This window comes from Ornithorhynchus anatinus, chromosome X3 (genome assembly GCF_004115215.2).
Source record: "Ornithorhynchus anatinus isolate Pmale09 chromosome X3, mOrnAna1.pri.v4, whole genome shotgun sequence".
Taxonomy (NCBI): domain Eukaryota; kingdom Metazoa; phylum Chordata; class Mammalia; order Monotremata; family Ornithorhynchidae; genus Ornithorhynchus; species Ornithorhynchus anatinus.
This window is the reverse complement of record NC_041751.1, coordinates 31448522-31473687: the sequence shown is the minus strand read 5'-3', so window position 1 is coordinate 31473687 and position 25166 is coordinate 31448522. Positions and strand designations below refer to the sequence as shown.

The 25166-nt window shown below is 49.1% G+C and overlaps 1 protein-coding gene across 2 annotated transcripts; it reads left to right on the top strand.

Moving 5' to 3' along the window:
- Nucleotides 1-539: 539 nt before the first annotated feature.
- SLC49A3 (solute carrier family 49 member 3) lies at nucleotides 540-24106 on the top strand. 2 transcript variants are annotated; one of them, XM_029053627.2, is made up of 11 exons: nucleotides 919-1000; nucleotides 3169-3317; nucleotides 5173-5331; nucleotides 6661-6880; nucleotides 12681-12757; nucleotides 12859-12996; nucleotides 14499-14615; nucleotides 17502-17654; nucleotides 20156-20313; nucleotides 22038-22147; nucleotides 23582-24106. In XM_029053627.2, exons 3-11 carry the CDS (start codon nucleotides 5287-5289, stop codon nucleotides 23728-23730), a joined length of 1167 nt encoding a protein of 388 aa, XP_028909460.1. In that variant the 5' UTR covers nucleotides 919-1000; nucleotides 3169-3317; nucleotides 5173-5286; the 3' UTR covers nucleotides 23731-24106. The 2 variants fall into 2 exon arrangements, with proteins under 2 accessions (XP_028909459.1, XP_028909460.1); XM_029053626.2 differs by lacking the exon at nucleotides 3169-3317 and having other exon boundaries at nucleotides 540-1000.
- The last annotated feature ends 1060 nt before the right edge of the window (nucleotides 24107-25166 follow it).

Below are 25166 nucleotides of genomic sequence, written 5' to 3'. Positions count from 1 at the left end.
CTTGCCAGCCGTGTGACTTTGGGCAAGTCGCTTCCCTTCTCTGGGCCTCAGTGACCTCCTCTGGAAAATGGGGATTAAAAACTGATCACCTTGCATTTCCCCCCCCCCCCCACGGCTTAAAACAGTGCTTTGCACATAGGAAGCGTTTAACAAATACCCCCATTATTATATGGGAAGCAGCGTGGCTCAGTGGAAAGAGCACGGGCTTGGGAGTCAGAAGTCATGGGTTCGAATCCCGAATCTGCCACTTGTCAGCTGTGTGACTGTGGGCAAGTCACTTCACTTCTCTGTGCCTCAGTTCCCTCATGTGGAAAATGGGGATTAAGACTGTGTGCCCCATGTGGGACAACCTGATGACCCTGTATACCCCAGCGCTTAGAACAGTGCTCTGCACATAGTAAGCGCTTAACAAATACCAAAATTATTATTATTACTGGTGGCAAGCGGCGACTTGTTAGGGGAGGGGGAGGAGGAGGAGGAAGGCCAGCGCTAGGACCTCGGTGGCGAGGGAAGAGGAAGTGAGCTAGGAGAGGGCCGCGGACAGGAGGAGGGGAGGAGCAGACCGGGGGACTCCAAAGTTGAGGCTTGACTCTTTTAGCTCAGCCTGAAGGGGAAGGAGCAGCAGAGAAGGAAGAAGAAAAATATTTATATAAGAGCGGATCATCACCCTCTTTCGCCTGCAATCCAGCTGCCGCAAAGGAAAGCAAGATGAAGGGGCGAGCCGGCCAGCGAAAACCAAGAACGTTTTGTTAAACAAGCCACCCGATCGTTTTGGTGGACTCACCTTTACGAACTAAAATCCAGGACAGTCGGTGGAAGGGGGGGAGGGAGGGGAAAAAGAATAATAATAATGAATGATGAAGTTCCAGATGACTCCACGCAGAGCTTGGTGCAGAGAACGAGTCCAGAAGATGGGAGAAAACTGAGTCACTTCAAGACATACAAGCGGAGGTGGTTGTTGCTGCTGGTGATCTGCCTGCTAAACTGCTCCAATGCAATGGTGCGTAGGAAAAAGGGGAAGGAGAAGAAACCGGGAATACAGCTGGGGGGGAGGGAGAGGGCCTTTTAAACCCTTAAATACTTAATCCGTGACAGCTGTTAACTCTCTGGCCGATCACACCTTTTCCCTCCGCATCCAGATTTCCTTAAGGCGGACGAGGATGAGGGCCGGGGTTGGGGATTTTGCAGAAGAAAACCCGTCTTCCAGAGTTCAGAGTGCTCTTTTCCCACTGCTTTTTGAAAGATGTCATTCCAAAGGAGGCGACCTGGGTCAGAATTGTCAAATAAGAAGCACCCCATCGAGGCAAAGCTTTGTAAAGTCCGGGGGCATAATCGGGTTAATGTGTAGAAAACTGAAACGCTGTCACTTCGCGGGGAGAGAGGTGCGTTTTGCCACTATAGGGAACGGATAGCATAAAGCTTTGTGAGAAGATAATAATAATGTTGGTATTTGTTAAGCGCTTACTATGTGCAGAGCACCGTTCTAAGCGCTGGGATAGATACAGGGTAATCAGGTTGTCCCATGTGAGGCTCACAGTTAATCCCCATTTTACAGATGAGGGAACTGAGGCACAGAGAAGTTAAGTGACTTGCCCACAGTCACACAGATCTTACTGCTGTTTCCCTTCCCCGCTCCCAGCAGCATTTAACACAAAGAAGTTCAGGCCTGTTGAGAAAGTTAAAAAAAAAAAGTGAATTACTTTGAAACTCATGTAAAACTCTCCTTAAGGGGCATGTGTCAGACTGTAAACCATCACCCCATCTCCCCTCCACCACACCCCCTTAATGCACAACACCGATCCACTGCGAGGAGGTAGACGTGATGGGGACAGTGTAGTGTCATTCGACCGATCGCTGCCTTTCAAAGGCTTTGATTTTTGAGTTTTCGTTGGCCTTTATGTATCTTTCCATAGGAGGGTGAAATATTCCATCAACATTTCTGGCCCATTAAAACGCCTTCTAAATGAAAGTTGCATCATATGATGGGAATTTCTGAATCACCCCGTAGGTGTAGTTCTTGCCTGAATCATACTCAGAACTTTATTCTTGGGCAAGTATTCCAGGATTCAGTGTTTAAGGTTGTATTTCTGCCTTTGAATTCGGGGAGAATAGTCAATAGGAACGTTGAATGACCCGTACAAACAAGATGCCCAGGTTTCAATATCCTTTTAAAGGTTCGCCTTTAAAAATTCCATTATTCACCTGAGTCACTTCCAATCTCTTAGCGTTTGCGCATATCGCTATACAACTGTAGCTACTTACATAATGTTGGCATATTTGTGGTCTCTTTTGATTTGGATTATGATCTCTTGCGCTTGGATCTGTACCCTTGATTCACCCCACCCTCAGCCCCACAACACTCATGCCCATATCCTTATTTTATTTTAATGTCTGTCTCCCCCTCTAATAATAATAATGATGATGAGGTGCCAAGCGCTGTTCTAAGCGCTGGGGTAGATACAAGGTAATCAGGTTGTCCCACGTGGCGCTCACAGTCTTAATCCCCATTTTCCAGATGAGGTAACTGAGGCACAGAGAAGTGACTTGCCCAAAGTCACACAGCTGACAAGTGGCGGAGTCGGGATTAGAACCCACGACCTCTGACGCCCAGGCCCATGCTCTTTCCACTAAGCCATGCTGCTTGTCTAGATTGTAAACTCCTTGCATGCATGGAACAGGTCTCCCAAATCTGTTATATTGTATCCTTCCAAGCACTCAGTACAGTGCTCTGCACACAGTAAGTGTTCAATAAATAACACCGATTGATTGATCGAGCTCAACTTAGAAGTGACATCATCAAATACCAAAGACACACGTACCTTAGTCAGGTGTGCTTAGCAGTAATGTGGGAGATTCAGAAGAAAAGAAACCTTAGAAAAAGAGAAATAAAGAAAAGCGGCCTATTGAACAGTGGAAAGCATTTTGTGTTTATTTTTTTTTTGGATCCTTGGAGTTCAGTGGCAGTTTCACTGACCAATCCAGTAAGGTTGTCAAGACTCTCGTAGGCGGAGTGTGGGAAGAAGCAAATTTCTTTATAGCGTCATGCATGGGGATGGGAGTTTATGATTTAATCATGAGAGGTATTATATAATCCTGATGGGGGAAGCAGTTGCAAAAATACAGTCTAGGACAGGGCAGTTTAATGACAAATGATCGAAATCTACACAGAAGCCAAATCATCTAAAAACTGAACTCCTTGAAGATTCCATAAAGCAAAATCAATCCAAGCGAAAAGCCAGTCATCGAAGAGACTAAGAGGATATGGCCCGAAGTCTCAATTTACCCATTTCGTTTGATGTTTCGGGAACCTTGGACAGGTAGGTGGTTTGGTTTTAATTGCTATATTTTGACACCTGACCAGTGCTCTCGAGTTATAGCCTGCTGATCGATCAATCATTGGTATTTATTGATCATTCACTGTGTCCAGACCACTGTACTAAGTGCTTGGGAAAATACAACAGATGGGTATATGTGGTCCCTGCCCTCAAGGAGCTAACAATCTAATGGGAAGACAGACAATAAAATAAATTACAGAAAGGGGAAGCAACAGAGAATAAGGATATGTGGATAAATGTCGTGGGACTGGGGTTAGGATGAGTGTGGGTATGGACCCAAGGCAAGAAGGGTGAGAGAAAAGGGTGGGGAGTTGAGAGTTCCAGACGGGAGGGAGGGCGGGAACGAGGGGTCGACCGTGATGGAGGCGTAGCAAGTAGATTGGCGTTAGAGGAGTAAAGTGTAGGGGCCGGGTTGTGGGAAAGGAGCAAGATTAGGTAGGACGGGGTGAGCTGTTCGAGTGGTGTGTTAAAGTCAGTGGTACGGAGTTTCTGTTTGATGCGGAGGCGGATGGACAACCACCGGAGGTTCCTGAGGAGTGGGAAAACCTGGCCCGAACGTTTCTGTAGAAAAATGATCCGGGCAGCAGGGTGAAGTAGAACTGGAGTGTGGTGAGAGACAGGAGGTAGGGAGGTCAGAGAGGAGGCTGATGTAGTAATCAAGGCGGCATATAAGACTAGACTGTAAAATCTTGTGGGGAGGGAACGTGTCTATCAACTCTATTATATGGTACTCTCCCAAGTAAACACTCAATAAACGCGATCGATTAATTGATTGATAAATGCTACCAGCACGGTAGCAATTTGAGTGGAGACGAGGGGCGGGTTCTAGTCATTCATTCTTCATTTATTCAGTCGTGTTCCTTGACCACTTACTGTGTGCAGAGCACAATATTAAGAGTTTAGGAGAGTACAGTATAACAATAAGCAGACACATTCCCTGCCTACAATGAGCTAGACATGTTATGAAAATAGAACTGACAGGATTTGGCAATAGACATCGCCGATGTCCAAATCAAGGAAAGACAGCAACATTCAGGGTTAATTGTAATCTATTTAGATTAGGCTTGGTCAGGAAAGAGATATGTTGTTCTCCTGCCTAGTGGGGAAATCTGGGGCCCAGCCCAAGCAACCCACCTTCGCCTGGCTGCAGCTTAATAGCTGGTATGCTGCTGAATAATAATTAACAATGATGATAATAATAATATAAAAGAGCTTACTATGTGCCAAGCACTGTACTAAACACTGGAGTGGATATAAGGTAATCTGGCAGTGAGCCAATCCGCACTGGAAATAGGCTACAACCAAAGTGATCTGGGCAGGGAATGTCTCTGCACATAGTAAGCGCTCAATAAATACTACTGAATGAAAGAATGAATGAGTCAGAAGGACCTGGGATCTAATCCTGGCTTCACAACTTGTCGGCTGTGTGACCTTGGAAATTCGAGTTAGCAGGAATAAGTGGCAATCCATACACTGTAGCTGCTCTTGACAGGACAGAATCCTGTGAAAGAATGAGGGATTTCTCAGTTTTCACGTGGCTTGCTTTGCTCGGTCCAGAGTTATCCTTTCGAGAGAACAATGCAGATGGGGTGAAAATATTTGGTTACTTAGCTGTTTGCTCTCAAAACTCCCACCATTCTTATTCTCATATTTTTTTAGAGCCACTCTGGGTATCACATCCAGTGATGGCTTATCAAATGGGTCAGGGTACGTGGTGTCTGCTACCCTCGAGCAAAAGTACAATTCTGTTATGAAAACGTGCACGTTTCTAAAGCAGCTCCTGCAAATGAGTAAGTCCTCAGTTATCTTTTTTGTTCTGTTTTGTGTTTTTTTTTAGTTATGGCTGACTTTTGCTCCAGTAGCCAGTACAATCGCCGATTACTTCCATCTTTCCATCAATCAGATTAATTGGCTCTCACTTGTGTACCTTGTAATATCAATCCCCTTTGGAATGGGGGCAACGTGGATTCTCGATTCGATGGGGTTAAGATGTTCCGTAAGTCCCACCTGATAACAATAATAATGTAATAATGTTGGTATTTGTTAAGCGCTTACTATGTGCACAGGACTGTTCTAAGCGCTGGGGGAGATACAGGGTCATCAGGTTGTCCCACGTGAGGCTCACAGTTAATCCCCATTTTACAGATGAGGGAACTGAAGCACCGAGAAGTTAAGTGACCTGCCCACAGTCACACAGCTGAGAAGTGGCAGAGGAGGGATTCGAACCCATGACCTCTGACTCCCAAGCCCGGGCTCTTGCCACTGAGCCACGCTGATGGATCAGTAGCTCCTCCAGGGCTTGACGCGTAGTAGGTGCTTAACAAATATCATTAAAAAAAGGGTCACACTGCTTCTCAAGAGAAGACCATTCAAGAAACATGCCCAAGGAAGCACTCTCCTAGAGATCCTGACCTGTTTTGTTGCCAGCCCTACTGTGAATAAATAAAAGGAAAGGTCACAGAACCCACCCATTTTATTTTATGCGTTAATCAGAACTGACTCATTAGCAAACCAGCCCAGGGAAATCGAGAGCTCTTTAAGAAAAGCAGAGACAGCTAGCGTCCTGGATAAGTAGTCATTCGCTGGTCCGGAGGCAGAGGGCTGGACTAAATGATCTCTCCAGATCCCTTCCAACTCTGGGATTCTCTGATTTCTGAGAGTTGTGTGCTCCCTTGACTGCATTAGGTCCATTAGAAAAATCTCTGGGCTGGCTTGTTTTCATGGGACTGGCTGGTCCGTTTTTAACTCTTTTGGGCCAAAATGTAGACTGCATTTTGGGACTTTGAACAATTCAGACATTCCCCAGCCTTTAGTCTGTGTTTTCACTCGGTCCCACAAAATTCCCCAGTATCGTGCAGAGCGCAAAACCGGTCACACGCGATTGCTCAAGAGTCCGAATCATGTGCTATGCGGCTCATTGCTTAACTAATTTCAGTAATGTAGATACTGAAATACTAGTGACTATACAGCCTCAGTGTCACAGATTACTTAAGTTCTCTTCTTCGGCTCCTGAAAGCACAGGAAATCTGTGCATTTTTTTTTCTCTTTCCCCTTTATTGTGGTCAGTCGTAATGCTCATTCTTGCTATTTTATTTTCTAAAAATGTTTGGGAGGCCAAACAGAATGGTTGGGGCTGGGGGGAGAGGGCAGGATTTGCTGCATAATGAGTGTAGCAAATCAATTAAACTGTAAAGTTTCAAATTGGGGGAGGGAGGAGCAGAGCCTTCTGCTGTCTCTAGTTGGCCATTTGGAACCCATTTGAAACAGTTATAGACTTAACTGTTCTAAATAAAATCAGCCTCTCTTCTTCTTCTTCTTCTTCCAGATCATTCTGAGTGCTTGGCTCAACCTAATCGGAAGCATTATTCGCACATTTCCTTGTATCCAATTTCGAGATCTGGAGAGGTATAACTTCACTTTTCTCTTCATTGGCCAAAGCTTCTGTGCCCTGGCCCAGACGCTTGTGATATTCTCTCCAACTAAGCTAGCGGCCCTGTGGTTTCCAGAGCATCAGAGGGCTACCGCAAACATGATTTCTTCCATGTGTAAGTAAGACACCGGGAATTCCTCTCCCCGACTTCAAAGCCTTATTGAAGGCCCATCTCCTCCGAGAGGCCTTCACAGATTAAACCCCACTTCTCCTCATCTCCCACGCCCTTCTGCGTCACCCTAACTTCCTCCCTTTGTTCTCCCCCCGCTTCCAGCCTCACAGCACTTGCGTACGTATCTGTCATTTCATTTATTTGTGTTGATCTCTGTCTCCCCGCCTCTAGACTGTAAGCTCGTTGTGGACAGGGAATGTCACGGTCTACTGTTGTATTGTACTTTCTCAAGGACTTAGTACAATGCTCTGCGCACAGTAAGTGCTCAATAAATACGATTGAATGAGTGACTGGGGCATTCTAACTTTCTTGTCTCTATGTTCACGTACAGTAGAGATTACATGAGAAGCAGTGCAGCCTAGTGGAAAGGGCACGGGCTTGAGAGTCAGAGGTCATGGGTTCGAATCGCGGCTCGGCCACTTGTCAGCTATGTGACTTTGGGCAAGTCACTTAACTTCTCGGTGCCTCAGTTACCTCATCTGGAAAATGGGGATTAAGACTGTGAGCCCCACGTGGGACAACCTGATTCCCCTGTGTCTACCCCAGCGCTTAGAACAGTGCTCGGCACATAGTAAGCGCTTAACAAATACCAACATTATTATTATTATTAATCCCGGCTCCACCACGTCTGCTTTGTGACCTCGGGCGAGTCACTTCACCTCTCTGTGCCTCAGTGACCTCATCTGTACAATGGAGATTAAGACTGTGAGCTCCATGGGGGACAGGGAACCGGATCCAACCCGAGTATCTTGTATTTACCCCGGCGCTTAGAACAGTGCTTGGCACATAGTAAGTGCTTGACAAATACCACAACTATTATTATTATTACTATGCCAACAGGTTTGGGATAAAAGTCATCGTCTCCTTCCGGGTATGGGCCCAAGTTGGTGCTTTTTGATTTCAGTGAAGGTTGAGTAAAGCTACCGCAGGGTGCCTGGCCCAGACATTTTGGAGTCCCTGCTGCGATTGTCTTCTACTGGATCATCCCATCCCATTCCACGCGCCCCTAAGAATGTAGCTAGTGGGCAGAGCACGGGCTTGGGAGTCAGAAGGACTTGGGTTGTCCGTTGTGTGACCCCGGGCAAGTCACTTTACTTCTCTATGCCTCGGTGACCTCATCTGTAAAATGGGGATTAAGACTAGGAGTCCTGTGTGGGACACGGACTGGATCCAAAACCGATTCTCTTGTATCTTACCCCAGCACTTAGTAGAGTGGTTCCTGGCCCATAGTAAGCGCTTAACAAATACGAATAAAACAATAAAATAAAAAAACTAAAGCAGAGAATCTGGGAGAAGGTTCTGTGCCTTCTGTCCCTCTAGACTGTAAGTTTGTTGTGGACAGAGAGCGTGTTTACCAACTCTGTTCTACTGTACTCTGCCAAGTGCTTAGTACAGTGCTTTGCACACAGTAAGTGCTTAGTTAGTATGATGGATTGATTGCCTTTTTGGATTCCAGAGGGAGCACTGGGGTTGTTCTAGGGTAAGAGAATTGGGGTGATGCAAAAGGGAGAGGAAAATATTGTGGGCTAGTGAATAGAGCCCCAGATAGGACAGCAGGAGCCTAGCTGACCTGCTAACTTTCTGAGTCAGGATTTGGCTTTAGTTCAGAAGTGACTTCTACAATTCAGGACCCTTAGTTGGGAGTCGGGTTTCTGATTTCGAAGCAATCGTTCGTATTAATTGAGTGCGTACGGCGTGCGGAGCACTGTACTGAGGGGTTGGGACAATACTTTCGCCCTTCCCCCCCTCCTCCCCTTGCACCCACAGCTACTTTCAAGTGTGGCCTCTGGAACCCCCGCTCTATTACAGGCAAGCTACCTTTCATCCATGACCTTTTCCTCTCCCGCTCTCTCCTCCTCCTCGCCCTTTCGGAAACGTGGCTCTCTCCCGAAGACACGGTCTCCGCCGCTGCTCTCTCCGGCGGAGGCCTCTCCTTCTCCCACTCCCCCAGACTCACCGGTAAGGGAGGAGGCGTCGGCTTCCTCCTCTCGCCCCGATGCCGCTTCCGCACTATCCCTCCTCCCCCCTCCCTCTCCTTCCCCTCCTTCGAAGCCCATATCATTCGCCTCTACCACCCACTCCAGTTACTTGTCGCCGTCATCTACCGCCCTCCCGGTCCCACCTCCGACTTCTTCAACCATCTTGACCCCTTTCTCACCTTCCTCCTCTCCTTCTCTCTGCCCACTCTGATCCTTGGAGACTTCAACATCCATACGGATGTACCCGACGACTCCTCTGCCGCCCGCCTGCTATCCCTCCTCGACTCTGCCGACCTCCTCCTCCACCATACCGCGCCCACTCACCGACTCGGTCACACCCTCGATCTCGTCATCTCCTGCCGCTGCACTATCTCCTCACTCACCAACTCTGAAATCCCTCTCTCTGACCATAACCTTCTCACCTGCCTCATCTCTCACACTCCCTCCCCCTGCAAATCTTCGCTACTGCCCCACAGAGACCTCCGCTCTCTCGATCCCATCCGTCTTTCCAATAGCATCTCGCCTCACCTTGCCGCCCTGTCCTCTCTTCCCACTCTCGACGAGCGGGTCTCCGCTCTCAACTCCACCCTCTCTACTCATCTCGACTCTCTCGCCCCCCTTTCCCTCCGCCGCTCTCTCTCCACTAACCCACAGCCCTGGATCACCTCCTCCGTCCGCCTCCTACGCTCCTATGCTCGAGCTGCTGAGCGCTGCTGGCGAAAGTCCAAGCACCAAGCCGACCTCACACACTTCAAATTTATCCTTTCCTGCCTTAACTCTGCCCTCTCCTCCGCCAGGCAAAGCTTCTTCTCCTCCCTCATCGACACCCATGCCCGTCACCCCCGCCGATTGTTCCGGACGTTTAACTCTCTCCTTAGGCCCCCTGTTCCTCCCCTTCCCCCATCTCTCACCCCTAATGATCTGGCCACCTATTTCCTCACGAAAATCAACACGATCAGGTCTGAGCTCCCCAAAGTCACCCCTCCGCCTCTCCCCTCCCCCCCAACGACCCCCTCCCCTACTTTCCCATCCTTCCCTGCAGTATCCTCAGAGGAGATCTCCTCCCTCCTCGCAAGTGCCACCCCCTCCACCTGCGCCTCGGACCCCATTCCCTCTCACCTTCTTAAAACCATCGCCCCTGCCCTCCTCCCTTCCTTAACTTCTATTTTTAACCACTCAATCTCCAAGGGCTCCTTCCCCTCTGCCTTCAAACATGCCCACGTCTCCCCCATCCTAAAAAAACCCGCTCTTGACCCCACTTCCCCCTCCAGTTATCGTCCTATCTCCCTACTACCCTTCCTTTCCAAAATCTTAGAACGAGTCGTCTACAATCTAGAGAAGCAGCGTGGCGCAGTGGAAAGAGCACGGGCTTTGGAGTCAGGGCTCATGAGTTCGAATCCCAGCTCTGCCACCTGTCAGCTGTGTGACTGTGGGCAAGTCACTTAACTTCTCTGTGCCTCAGTTCCCTCATCTGTAAAATGGGGATTAAGACTGTGAGCCCCACGTGGGACAACCTGATTCCCCTGTGTCTACCCCAGCGCTTAGAACAGTGCTCTGCACATAGTAAGCGCTTAACAAATACCAACATTATTATTATTATTATTACAATCGATGCCTAGAATTCCTTAACTCCCATTCTCTCCTAGACCCCCTCCGATCTGGCTTCCGTCCCCTCCACTCTACCGAGACTGCTCTCTCTAAGGTCACCCATTACCTCCTTCTTGCCAAATCCAATGGCTCCTACTCCATTCTGATCCTCCTTGACCTCTCTGCTGCCTTTGACACTGTCGACCATCCCCTCCTCCTCCATACCTCATCTCACCTTGGCTTCACGGACTCTGTCCTCTCCCGGTTCTCCTCTTACCTCTCTGGCCGATCATTCTCGGTCTCCTACGCCGGAGCCTCCTCCCCCTCCCATCCTTTAACTGTTGGAGTTCCTCAAGGGTCAGTTCTTGGCCCTCTTCTGTTCTCCATTTACACTCACTCCCTCGGTGAACTCATCCGCTCTCACGGCTTTGACTACCATCTCTACGCAGATGACACACAGATCTACATCTCCGCCCCTGTCCTCTCCCCCTCCCTTCGGGCTCGCATCTCCTCCTGCCTCCGGGACGTCTCCACCTGGATGTCGGCCCGCCACCTAAAACTCAACATGAGCAAGACTGAGCTCCTCATCTTCCCTCCCAAGCCCGGTCCGCTCCCAGACTTCTCCGTCACCGTGGATGGCACGACCATCCTTCCCGTCCCGCAGGCCCGCAATCTCGGTGTCATCCTTGACTCGTCCCTCTCGTTCACCCCACACATCCTATCCATTACCAAGACCTGCCGGTTTCACCTCTACAATATCGCCAAGATCCGCCCTTTCCTCTCCACCCAAACGGCTACCTTACTATTACGGGCTCTCGTTATATCCCGGCTAGACTACTGTGTCAGCCTTCTCTCTGACCTCCCTTCCTCCTCTCTCGCCCCGCTCCGGTCTATTCTTCACTCCGCTGCCCGGCTCATCTTCCTGCAGAAACGATATGGGCGTGTCACTCCCCTTCTTAAACAACTCCAGTGGTTGCCCATCGACCTCCGCTCCAAACAAAAACTCCTCACTCTAGGCTTCGAGGCTCTCCATCACCTTGCCCCTTCCTACCTCTCCTCCCTTCTCTCTTTCTACCGCCCACCCCGCACGCTCCGCTCCTCTGCCGCCCACCTCCTCGCCGTCCCTCGGTCTCGCCTATCCCGCCGTCGACCCCTGGGTCACGTCCTCCCGCGGTCCCGGAACGCCCTCCCTCCTCACCTCCGCCAAACTGATTCTCTTTCCCTCTTCAAAACCTTACTTAAAAATCACCTCCTCCAAGAGGCGTTCCCAGACTGAGCTCCTCTTCCCCCTCTACTCCCTCTGCCATCCCCCCTTTACCTCTCCGCAGCTAAAGCCTCATTTTCCCCTTTTCCCTCTGCTCCTCCACCTCTCCCTTCCCATCCCCACAGCACTGTACTCGTCCGCTCAACTGTATATATTTTCGTTACCCTATTTATTTTGTTAATGAATTGTACATCGCCTTGATTCTATTTAGTTGCCATCGGTTTTTACGAGATGTTCTTCCCCTTGACGCTGTTTAGTGCCATCGTTCTTGTCTGTCCGTCTCCCCCGATTAGACTGTAAGCCCGTCAAACGGCAGGGACTGTCTCTATCTGTTGCCGACTTGTTCATCCCAAGCGCTTAGTACAGTGCTCTGCACATAGTAAGCGCTCAATAAATACTATTGAATGAATGAATGAATACTTTCACTGACATCAGTCCTGCCCTCAAAGAGCTAACAATTTATTGGAGATTCCAAGACCCCTCGAGTCAATCACCGGGTGACCATGCACAAGTCTCTTCACAATGGGGTAACTTTGGTGTGAAAATCACCATCCCCTTGGGAAGTTGTACATAACCAGTGACTCTGCTATTATTCTGTTGCGGGCAGGGAACGTGTCTAAGCAACTCTGTTATACTGTACTCTCCCGAGTGCTTAGTAGAGTGCTCTGCACATAGTAAGCGTTAAGTAAATACGATCGATTGATTTTCCCCCCTCTTCCTCCTGCCCTGCCCCTGCTATGGCTTGTTTGCTATCTCCCAAACACACGAAATGGGTGTGGGGGGCAGGGGAGGAGGGGGAATAATATATTATCTTTCTTCCACATTTGTTTCCAATAAATATGCAAAAACTCATTTGGCCCAGATTTCAGATGCCTAAATGTAATTATTTCTGTGCCTTTGTGTTTTAATCTAGCAAATCCCTTGGGTGTTCTTATAGCCAATGTGCTGTCACCTGCGCTCGTGAAAAGAGGAGAAGATATTCCATTAATGGTAAATGAATGCTGATTAATCGGCTGTCGTCCCTTCAGTCGTTTTCATTTGAATATCTGACGACATGGGAAACCATTTATTTTTCTGTTTTTGTCTCATAGCTCGGAATCTACACCATTCCCGCCGTCGTTGCTTGCACGTTAGCCACTGTCGGCATTTGGGAAAAGGCTCCTCCGACTCCTCCGTCGGCAAGCGCGATCGCTTCTACTTCTGAGCCTTTTCTCACTGGCTTAAAAATGGTATGCTTGTTTGCTGATGGTATTTCTTAAGCGCGTACTACGGGCCAGGCGCTGTTCTATGCGCTGGGGTAGATACAAGTTAATCAGGTTGGACATAATGCCTGTCCCACATGGGGCTCACGGTCTCAATCTCCATTTTACAGATGAGGGAACTGGGACCCGGAGAAGTGAATTGACTTGCCCGAGGTCACGCAGTAGACAAGTGATGGAGGTGGGATTAGAACCCAGGTCCTTCTGACTCCCAAGCCCTGTCCACTAGGCCACGCTGCTTCTCTCGCCCGGTGTTTCGCACCAAAGAAGCAGGAAATCCTGCAATCATAATAATAATAATAATGTTGGTATTTGTTAAGCGCTTACTATGTGCCCAGCACTGTTCTAAGCGCTGGGGTAGACATAGGGGAATCAGGTTGTCCCACGTGGGGCTCACAGTCTTAATCCCCATTTTACAGATGAGGGAACTGAGGCGCAGAGAAGTTAAGTGACTTGCCCACAGTCACACAGCCGACAAGTGGCAGAGCTGGGATTCGAACTCATGAGCCCTGACTCCAAAGCCCGTGCTCGTTCCACTGAGCCACGCTGCTTCTCCACAAACAGCTTCTCCACAATCACAAACAGCTTTCGTTGTAGTGGGGGATGGATTGAGTTGTAGTAATGGGATCGATTGAGCATCTACTGAATGCACCGCACTGGGGAAAGCGCTGGGGAACGAACAACAAAGTCGCGTTCCCTGCCCCCGAGGAGCAGTCGACAGTCAATCGGTCAATCAACGAATGGTACTTATTGAGCGCCTACTGTGTGAAGACCACTGTACTAAGTGCTCGGGAGAGTGCAACATAACAGAATTGGTAGACACGTTCCTGCAAAAAGGTCAGCGGTGTTGGAGATGGCCAAGAAGTCGAGGAGCATTGGGGAAGCAGCGTGGCCTAGTGGAAGGAGCGTGGACCTGGGAGTCTGAGGACCTGGGTTCTAATCCTGGCTCTGCCACTTGTCAGCTGTGTGACCCTGGGCAACTCGCTTAACTTCTCTGTGTCTCAGTTTCCTCACCTGAAAAATGGGGATTAAGACTGTGAGGTCACACAGCAGACAAGTGCCGGAGGTGGGATTAGAACCCGGGTCCTTCTGACTCATTCGGTCGTATTTATTGAGCGCTGACTGTCCATTAGGCCAGGCTGCTTCTCTTGCCTGGTTACCTCACCTGAAAAATGGGGATTAAGACTGTGACCCCCATGTGGGACATGGACTGTGTCCAACCTGATTACCTTGTAGCTAACCCAGTGCTTAGAAGAGTGCCTGGCACGTAGTAAGCATTTAACAAATACCATAACAAACACTAGAAGAAGAAGAAAAAAACCCCCAAAGTGGGCTTTACTCACCCGTCCACTGGCCCACTGGAAATTTTCCCAAATCCCTCCTCATCACTGAGCGGTGGTGCGGCCACAGTTGAAGTTTCGGGAAGCCACTCGATCCACTTTTTGCTTTTAAACCTGATTTGTTTTTTCCAGCTGGTGAAGAATAAGGCTTACGTTATCCTGGCCCTGTGTCTTGGGGGAGGCATTGGTATTTTCACCTGCTTCTCAGCTCTACTGGAACAGATTTTTTGTGTAAAGGGCTATTCAAATGTAAGTGCCTTCTCATTCCATTTCTTAGAATCGATACCGTTCTCTCTGTAGCCGATGACGACGGGATGACCGTTGAGCCTCAGTCCTGAGATTCAGGATGGGGAACTTGCAGGGAGGGAAAGAAAACACTAGCGATGCTCTTTTTTCCCTTCGGTGTGAAACAAAGGGAGGCGTAGGCGATTAGCATCCAGCTTCCCAAACAACCAATTCACAAATATCTCAAAACGGAAAGGTGAGGACTTCCCAAAATTACTCTTCCTGATATGTCGTGAGCTCTTTGGCCTCCAGCTCACCAATGTTCTGTACAGGTCCTTTAGGAAAACCCTACCCCTCCCCAGAGTCTCCTGAAAGGAGTAGAAACTGCCCTGCAGGAGTGTTTGCCCCCTAATGAGGGAAATCATCCCATATTTATTATTATTAATTATAATGATAATAACTAGGGTACTTGTCAAGCGCTTACTATGTGCCAAGCACTCATCTAAGCGCTGGGGTAGGTACAAGTAAATCAGGTTGGATGCAGTCCCTGTTCCACAGGGACAGTCTGAATCCAGACTGTTCGATGTGGATCGATTTATCGGTCGTGTTTATCGAGCGCTTGGGAGAGTACAGTATAATGAGTCGGTAGATCCGTTCCGGAGCTTACGGTCTGCGGGGGGGGGGGGGGAGACAGACATTAATCTATAAGTGGTATGCACTGAGCTCTTACTGTGGGCAAAGCACTGTACTAAGCGCTTGGGGGAGTGTAATATAAACAGAGTCGATAGATACGTTCCCTGCTCTCAGTGAGCTTCCAGTCTTGGGGGAGCCCTACTCCCACATAGTTCATGCATTTATTCCCGCGTTGTCCCGTCAGGCTCCATTAGGAACGTGCTGGGACAATTGGTTACTCTTTCAACCTCATAGAAAGCATCACTGTTGCCGAATCCTTTTTACCGGACTACAATGGGTCCCATTCTGCAGCCCCCGGAGTCCAGGACACAGAGCTGCGGAGGAGAAGAGAGTCGCTTCTCTCCACCCCCTCCTGGATTCGAGGCTGGAAAGGGGGTGACATTGGCTCCCGGTGGAGAATGTCAGCTTGTGCTACCGCCCCCAACCCAGCTCCCAAATGTGCTTCTCTGAGAAACATCCGGAAAGTGGGCTGGGGGAGGGGATCTGGGGCTGCCGTGTCCCTGGCGAAATCTCTAGGTTCACACACCACCCATAAGCGGCGGCGGCGGCGGCGGAGAGTTGAGGCTATGCATCCCCTTTATTCTGGGAGCCCCGAGCCCTCTCACAAATAGGACCCTCTGCTCCTAATCCAGCCTACGCTCCCCCTCCGCAGGAGGGAGGATGAGACTCATTTTGCTTGCGCTCTCCCTCAGAACACATGCATAATATTTTTGGCGACTTAGTGGGCTATTTAAAACGCCTTAGACAGAATACATGCAGTATCTGTCATCAGGGCAAGTTCTAGTTTCCGTGAGGACTGCCATTTTCCTGTTTCCAGACTTTCACCGTTTGTTCCAGTACGCAGTGCCTCGTGTTTTCAGTATTTCCTGTTTCTCGCTCGATATTCCCGAGGTCACCTTGTCAGACGAATTGACGGTACGGGTCGGTGCCTCCTCTCTCCCTCGCTCTCCCCACCTTCAAAGCCTTATAAAAAGCAGCGCTTAGATCAGTGCTTGGCACATAGCGCTTAACAAATCCCATCATCATCATCACATCTCCTCCAAGAGGCCTTCCCTAAGCCCTCACTTCTTCTCCCACTCCCTTCCGTGTCGCCTTTGCGCTCGGACTTCCTCCCTTTATTCACTGCTCTCGGCCCCACGGCACTTCCGTCCGTAGCCGCAATTTTTTTTTTTTACATTAACGTCTATCTCCCCTCCTAGACTGTAAGCTCCTGGTGGGCCGGGAACGTCTCTACCGACTCCGTTGTGTTGTACTCTCCCAACTGCTTAGCACGGTGCCCTCCGCGGTAAAGCCTCAAAAAATACAATTGATCGATTCTCACTTAACTTACCGTGATTCACAGAAATCGTTGGTTCCCCGGGGCAGGTGGGGAAAGAGATGTGGGCTGCCTCCACGGGCCCATGGCATCTGGCGATTTGACTGCAAACAAGTCAGTGAGTGAATCGTATTTACTGAGCACTTACTGTGTGCACAGCGCTGTACTAAGCGCTTGGGAGAGTACACTATAACACATTCCCTGCCTGCAAAGAGCCTACAGTCTAGAGGACTGGATGAGGACACCGCATCTTCCTGCTCTGGGGATAATCATAATAATTACGGTACTTATTAAGCGCCTACTCTGTGCCAAGCACTGGGGCAGATACAGGTTAACCAGGTTGGACACAGTCCCTGTCCCACATGGGGCTCACGGTCTTAATATCCATTTTACAGCCGAGGTCCCCGAAGCCCGGAGAAGTGAAATGACTTGCCCAAGGTCACACAGCAGGCACGTGGCGGAGCCGAGATTAGAACCCAGGGCCTTCGGACTCCCAGGCCCGTGCTCTATCCACTGAACCACGCTGCTTCTCAGAGCAGTCACGTAGAGTAGTAACACAGTAACACCGAGTTCCTCCTTTGGCACATTTCACTCCAGGCGGGGATGCTGGCGTTTAGGCGAGGAGTCTGAAGGCTGAAAAGGTAAAGACTGAATGGGGTTTTTCAGTCGCTAGGATCTAGGGGCAACGTTCGGTTTCTCCTTCGTGGATGCACGTCTTTCGCGCCGAAGCATCCTGTAGACAAGCCTGACTTTTCTAGATCTGAGGCACAGAGGTTTAGCAAGGCAGGATCCGGAAAGTTCCATGTCTTTTCGCCGTGATGGGGTCAGCCTGGCAGGGTAAAAGTAAAGGTCCGTATATACAGCGATTCCTGACTAGGCTTTGCTCCGTTTTACTTTTCCAGGACTTTGCAGGCCTGTGTGGTGCCTTGTTCATTGTATCTGGGATAATTGGCGCTCTGCTCCTTGGGCTCTACGTCGACAGGACCAAACAGTTCACCGAGGCCACGAAAGTCTGTTTCAGTTTGGCTGCCCTAGCCAGTATTGTGTTTGCATTGGTGAGTTTCTCCCACTGGGAAATTTTCTTCCTCCAAATATGACGCCGGCCTGCATTTGACAGTAATTGCCGACAACGATTATTCCTGGAAGGCCAGAATGATGTCTCTGAGGCCACTGGGAAGCTTTTAGCGACCTGTGGGCGCTCTGTCCGTGGGAATGGCTGATAATGGCCTCTCTAGACCCCGCTGGGCTGTCATACCATCTCAGGAGTCTCCACGTTGTTACCCAGCCCCGTTATATACATGCAAGGCACAGTTGTCTGGCCGTTATACCCGTCACCACGGGAGACAGTACAGATGTTTTCCGTTATTCCCAAAGTTATAGCCGTTCCTCTCTTTCCTCTGTCGTTCGCCCCACAGAACTTTCCCAATATCACTGAATATACATTAGGATCAACGGCATCGTTCAAGTCCACGTACCGAGTTCGTAGCCTGGAGAATGAAAACACCCAGCAGGAACCTGGTTTCTAATCCCGGCTCCGCCACTTGTCCTCTGTGTGACCCTTGGGCAAGTCGCTTCACTTCCCTGTGCCTCCGTGACCTCATCTGGAAAATGGGAATTGAGGCAGTGAGCCCCACGTGAGACATGAACTGTGTCCCAAAATGATTAGTTTGTATCTACCCCGGCACTTGGTACAGTTCCTGGCATATAGTAAGCACTTAATGCCATAAAAAAAGAATTCTTCAGCATCGCAGCAGTCCTGATGAAAAAAGAAAGTCAGACCACAGTCCCCAAGAAATGCAAGGAGTGGAGATTTTTCCGTGATGCTGGGCCCTAGACAGCCGTTGGGCTCAGCCAAGAGAAGGCTCCGATATCGGTTGAATGCAAATGACTTGGAAATCAAAGGGCGGCTGCTGCTGGGAATCACCGAACGCAACCAAAGGCATCTTGTGGCACCCGAGAGCTCCGAAAAAGTGGGGTTTTCAGAAATCTGCATCAGGACCTGGAAGTCAAATTCAGGAACCCGGTGACTGGTGGTGGGATGCCAGAGCAGAAGCGATCCAAGGCTATGCGGACCACGGTGAAACCAAACGTTTTGATGAGCGCTAGAGGCATTTTATGGCCCTGTTCGGGCTAACGCGGTACCTCTGAAGAGTGAGGATGGCTTCAGTCTCATCACAATCAAGCACGGCCCAGTGGGAAGAGCATGAGCCTGGGACTCACAAAGGACCTTTTTCTTGTTTTTAGTGGTATTTGTTAAATACTTACTCTGTGCCAGGCACTGTATTAAGCGCTGGAGTAGCTACAAGCTAATCAGCTTGGACAGATTAATTGCACCGTACTTAAGCGCTGGGGTAGATATGGGATAATCGACTTGGACACAGTCCCTGTCCCGTATGGGGCTCGCGGTCTTAATCCCCATTTTATAGAGGAGGAAACTGAGGCAGGGAGAAATTAAGTGCTCTGCCCAAGGTCACACAGCAGACAAGTGGTGGAGCTGAGATTAGAACTCAGGTCCTCTGACTCCCAGGCCCATGCTTTTCCCACTAGGCCAAACTGCGTCTTCCAGGAGGAAAAGTGTTAATTAGCCATGCCACGTGCCTGCTGTGTGACCTTGAGCGAGTCATTTCACTTCTCGGTGCCTTAGTTTCCTCATCGGTAAAATGGGGAACGAATACCTGTTCTTCTTCCCCCAGACCGTGGCCCCATGTGGGACAGGGACTGCATCCGATCTGCTTACGGCGCTTGGCACATAGTAAGCACTTGACAGATGCCACAGTTATTATTAGGCGAGGAGAGAATCCTAAAACGGCAAGAAGATTTCCATTTTCCCCCCATCATTCCTTCTATCGTTATCGTCGATGGTACTATTGAAGACGAGGCCCTGCAAAACCTGCCGCACCTCCCGAAATGCGAAGACCTGGCATCTGTGCCAACTCTGGGGGAAGTCGCCAGAGCAGTCGGAACCACGAAAGCTAGAAAAGCGCCTGGGCCCGATGGGATACCTGCTGAGATGGATGGCGCACCCTGCTTCAGCTCTCTTCCTTGACCTGACGTTCACTGAGGAAAGGCCAGGGGATCGCAAGGAAGTCACCGTCATCCCCGTCTTTAAGAAGAAAGGCAAAACGCAGATTGCAAGAATTGCTGAGGCATCTCACTACTCTTCATTTTTTTAATGGTATTTGTTAAGCGCTTATTACGTATCATGCACAGTAGTATTTGTGTGATAATATTTCACGACGGCATGGCTAGCAGGGTCAGGAAAGATATGGCCCAGAAGAAAGTTGGGAGTAAGAACAAATCAACGAACCACGGTAGTAAAGGCCGAGCTGTTTTTGCCATAGTGAGATCGGCTCAATCCCCTCCCCCTTGTTGGTTACACCTCTCTCTTCCTCCCAACTCCCGGACCCTCAGTGAGCTCACCGTGGGCAGGGAATGTGTCTGTCGTTCTGTTGTACTCTCCCAAGTGCTTAATACAGTGCTCTGCACACAGGAGGTGATGAATAAATACAGCTGAATGAACAGTAAAAGAAACTGGGCTTGATCTTCTTTCCTTCAGGTGTCTCAGTTAAGAAATCAGATGGTTTGGCTGGCGGTAATCTGCTCCTTGTTTGGACTCTTTGGATTTTCGACTTACCCCGTTTCTTTGGAATTGGCCGTCGAGTGTTCCTATCCAGTAGGGGAAGGGACATCCACGGGCCTGGTCTTTGTTTTGGGGTAAGTAACATTTCCTCTATCTGTTTCGAGGGGGGCGGGGTTGGGGGGGGGGGGCCCAGTGGAGTTGTGGTGATACGATGCTACATTATATGTTCTAAAGATGAAGCAAAGCGCTTCATCAATAATGGATTTCTAGCACTTGCCATTCCCCATAGGTCAATCCTGATGACCGACTGGAAAAACTGATACAGTTCTCAGGCAATGGCTGTTTCTCAATGGCGGTTTTATTTGGAAGCCAATGAGAGGATGTCTGCTAGGTAACTAGTACTTTTTGAGAGGAAAAGTCTAATTCACCAGACCCTCTTGCCTCATCTTGAAAAGGAAGGTGGCCACGTTAGCGACGTTAAAAACAGATAGGCTCTATTACCCTTTTTTTAATCGACCGAGAGATTAGCCCTTCCGATTTGTTTGCAGGCGGGGTTTTGTAAATAAGAAATCCTGGGTTTAAATCCCAGCTTGGTCACCGATTCTCATCAACACTTGAGAAAGCACCGTAGCCTCTCCTAGTTCCTAAGGTCACGCAGCTCTGAAAGGTGCTTGACAAAGCATTCCTCCGGGAGTTAAGGTACCTTCTTATCTTCAAGTCTGACATGGAGTGACATCGTACCTGTTACAAGAGGGTGACTTGGTTAAGCTAATATCAGTGAAACCTTTGGCAGTCCTCAACTATAAACGTCCAAATGGCTTCTACTGTCCTTGTAGTAGTAGAAATAGTATCTATTGAGCACTTAAAGGCGTGCGGAACACTGCACTAAGCGCTGGAAGTCAGTCGGTCAGATTTAGTGAGCACTTACTGCGTATAGTGCTTGGGGGAGAACAATATAAACATATAACCAACACATTCCCTGCCCATAATGAGCTTAGACTCTAGAGAGGGGCAGCTATTAATTAAAAGTAAATTAATTTCAGATATGTACAGAAGTGCTGTGGGGATGAATGAAGGGAGCGGGTCAGGTGACGCAGAAGGGAGAGGGAGGAGCGGAAAGGAGGGCTTAATTGGGGAAGGCCTCTTGAAGGAGATGTGCCTTCAGTAAGGCTCTGAAGGGGGAGAGTAATTGTCTGTCAGATTTGAGGAGGGAGGGTGTTCAGCCCAGAGGCAGGATGTAGGTGAGAGACAGGAGGGAATTAGACCCGGCCTCTTGTAATTGCAACAGACCTGATCCGTCGAGGTTTCTAGATCCACCGAGGTTTCTAGACTCTCGATGTGATTCTGGGTGTCCGAGAGGGAAGGGAGAAGGCCGCACGTGTTACGTATTAATCCTAGGGCTTCTGCCCCCGACGATCGGTGAGGGGCCCACACGGTCCTATGGGTTGAACGGGGGTCCCTCCCCGACTCCGTAAGTAGCTGGAGGGTTCGGGTCAGTTGGTTGCATCAGTGGGAAGGTACGTGGCAAGTGCCTTCTTATCTTCAGGGCTGCCATGGAACGCTGAGAGGGTCACGCAGCGTGGTGGAGTGGAAGAAGATCATGGGTTCTAATTCCGGCTCCGCCATCTGTCTGCGTGACCTTGGGCGAGACGCTTCACTTCTCTGGGCCTCAGTTACTTCATCTATAAAATGGGGATTGACACTGTGAAACCCATATGGGACAGGGACCGTGTCCAACCTGATCTGTTTGTATCAGTACAGTGCCCGGCACCTAGCCAGCGCTTAACAAATACCGTAATTATTATTATTTACCTATGGATCAGTGTTCCAGATGCCACGACGTTGTGTTTCTTCACAGGCAGGTTGAAGGGGTGATCTTCATGCTTCTGCTGCAGGTGCTTGCCGTTCGACATCCTGACGATCCATTTTCCACATGTAAAACCAAAGAGGCATCGTTAGATTGGACCAGTAAGTTGCCCGTCTTCTAAGTCCGCTTTTATGGAGGCTTAGGCTTGGTATCTCAATCCGTTGGCTCCAGATGGTTTCGGTACCAGCTGGGCGCTTCTGTGGTTAGGCTCCGGCCCAGAGCTTACGAGGGAAGCAGCGTGGCCTAGTGGATAGAGCCCGGGCCTGGGTGTCAGAAGGACCTGGGTTCACATCCCGGCTCCGCCATTTGTCTGCTGTGTGACCTTGGGCAAGTCGCTTCACTTCTCTGGGGCTCAGTTACCTCATCTGTACAATGGGGATTAAGCCTGGGAGCCCCCCATGGGACAGGGACTGCATCCAAAACTGTTATCTTGTATCTACCCCAGAGCCTAGTATAGTGCCCGGCGAATAGTAAGTGTTTAACAAATACCATTAGAAAGAGCACCTTTGGATGTCACATTTCTTGAGCGCTTACTGTGTAGAGACCACCGTCCTGAGCGCTTGGGAGAGGACAACAATTAACAGTCTACAGTCTTCTCTGCGGCCCTGTTCTTCCCACCATGGAGGGGAGAACGGGGTCACGTAGAACGGTATGTCAGTGCCTTGATACCTAGTGGGGGGAAGAGGGTTGCTTCCCCAATCTCTGATGCTCAACTTCACTTTTCCGGGCCTCGGTGACCTCATCTGTAAAACGGGATTAAGACTGGGAGCCCCACGTGGGACGGGGACTGTGTCCAACCTGCTCAGCTTGCCCTCGTGCTTAGTGTAGTGGCTGGCAGTGCTCTGCACACAGTAAGCGCTCAATAAATATGATCGAATGAATGAATGAAATACCATTAAAAAAAAAAAAGCAATTGAGTAAGTGGTTTCCTCAGGTAATGAGATTATCCTGGAACAGGTAGTCACGCGAATATGCAGCTTTCTGGGTAGATTAAAGGTATAGCTAGTTTAATACAGTCCCCTGAATAACTAACTAATGTTTCTGTCCCATTCTGTCTCCACCGTATTGTTAGAAGGGCTACCTATTTATCACTCTACCAGCTTTCTGGCTTCCTCTCTCAGCGACATCTAAGTTTCTGCCCCGTCTTTAGGTGTAAGATCATCTAGGATGGTTATCACAAGCCATGTGAAGCCTCATTAAGGCTAAAGTAAGATAGGCCCATCTTTAAACCCTCATCAAGCTGCTCTCTGTTTACCAGCCTACAGGCCACAGATGGTTAAATTTCTTTGGATTTTAGCTGATAATCTTATGAGGAGGAGGGAGGGAAGGATGGAAGAAAAGGAGAAAGGAAGCGTGCGCGTATGTGAGAGGGAGGGAGAGAGAGAGCGCCAACTGCGAATGGTTGGATGGCTGCTTGTGGTTGTCTGGGGTTTTCCAGAGAAGTGTATCCCTCTCGTATAATGGGCATCTAGATACAGGTGGAGACTAGATCAGGGTTGTGTAAAAGGTTTCATTTCTTTTGTTTCTTTACACAGCTTCTCTCTTAGTGATGGCAGGATTATGCAGCATCTGCAGCAGCTGTTTTGTTCTCTTTTTTCACACCAACTACAAACGGATCCACGCTGAAGCAATGAGTGCCAGTTCCATCCAGAGGGGGGAGGGAGAGGATGCAGCGACTCATTGATCCTGCCCTCATCTTTCTGTGCCCGTCACCCCGGTTGGCAAAAACCTCCACTGGAAGCCCATCCAGCTCCCGGAACACACAGGCACTCAGTCGGCTTTCTCCCCCTCATCTGTCCTCGCTCCGATACAACCACTACAAGCCAGCCCTCCCACTTTGATCCTCTAACATCAGCCTACTCACCGTGCGGGTATCAACCCCTTACTCACACCCTCCCTCCTGTCTGGAACTCCCTCCTCCTTCATATCCGGGAGACCACCGCTTCCCCCCTTGTTAAAGCCCTATTTAAATCCCATCTCCTCCAAGAGGCCTTCCCCGATTAACCCATCGCCCCACCCTATTTACCCTCCCTCCCTCCCGAGTCACTTATGCACTTGGATCTGTTCTCCTTTAAGCACTTTCTTATTCCCCCCAGCCCCCCACCCCACATCCTTATATTCGGTTTCTTCCTAACTGTAATTTATTTTTATAACCGTCTCCCCGGCTAGGTTGGAAGCTCCTAGAGGGCAGAGGTCATGTCTACTTACTCTCTTGTATTATCCCAAACACAAGTTCCCGGTACTGTGGTCTGCACTCGGTAAGTGCGCCACTAATACCATTAATTGACTGATTGGAAAAAGACTGTGGTGGGAATGTTCCAATCTGATCACTCCATTTTTTAAAAAATTTTAAACTACATTTTAAGTAGAGTCATGAAGCAAAAGAAAACCAACCGCAAACTACTTTTCATAAAGTTCTTTTAATCTTTGAACACTCTCCTCTTTATCTCATCTTCTGTTTTAGAGTATGGAAAACAAGCCCGGGGAATCAAGTACCAGCACTGTTTTGACTTATTGTGAATAGCTGTAACAAATTATAAATGCAAAATAATTAAAATCCACCCTTTTTTTTTTTGAGTGCCCACAGAGTGCCTAGCACTGAGGGTTTAGACACGGTGACTTTTGAACCACTGGTTTTTCCTCCTACTTGGATCGTGAGCCCCGTGTGGCACCTGATCATCTTGTATCTATCATAGTAACCACTCAACAAATATCGCTGCTATTATTATTATTGTTACTATTATTGCAAGAGATTTGGAAAGGGGCTTTCCAAATGACCCAAATTACCCACTGAGTCCTAATTTAAGTGGTAAAGCTGCCCTTTGTTTTAAAAGACAGTGAAATTCCATCCTTGCATGCAAAAGTAGCTGGAGACTTCTCCATGCCCAGCCATCAACTTACCATTTATTTATTCGTATTAATGTCTGTCTCCCCCTCTAGACTGTGAGTTCGCTGTGGGCAGGGAACGTGTCTACCAACTCTGTTGCATTGTAGTCTCCCACTTAGTACAGTGCTCTGCACATAGTAAGCGCTCAATAAATACGATTGATTGTTGATTGATTTGGAAAGTTCTTGGCAGATGGTTTCAACTTGAGCAAATGCCGAGAAGCTGGTGAAGAT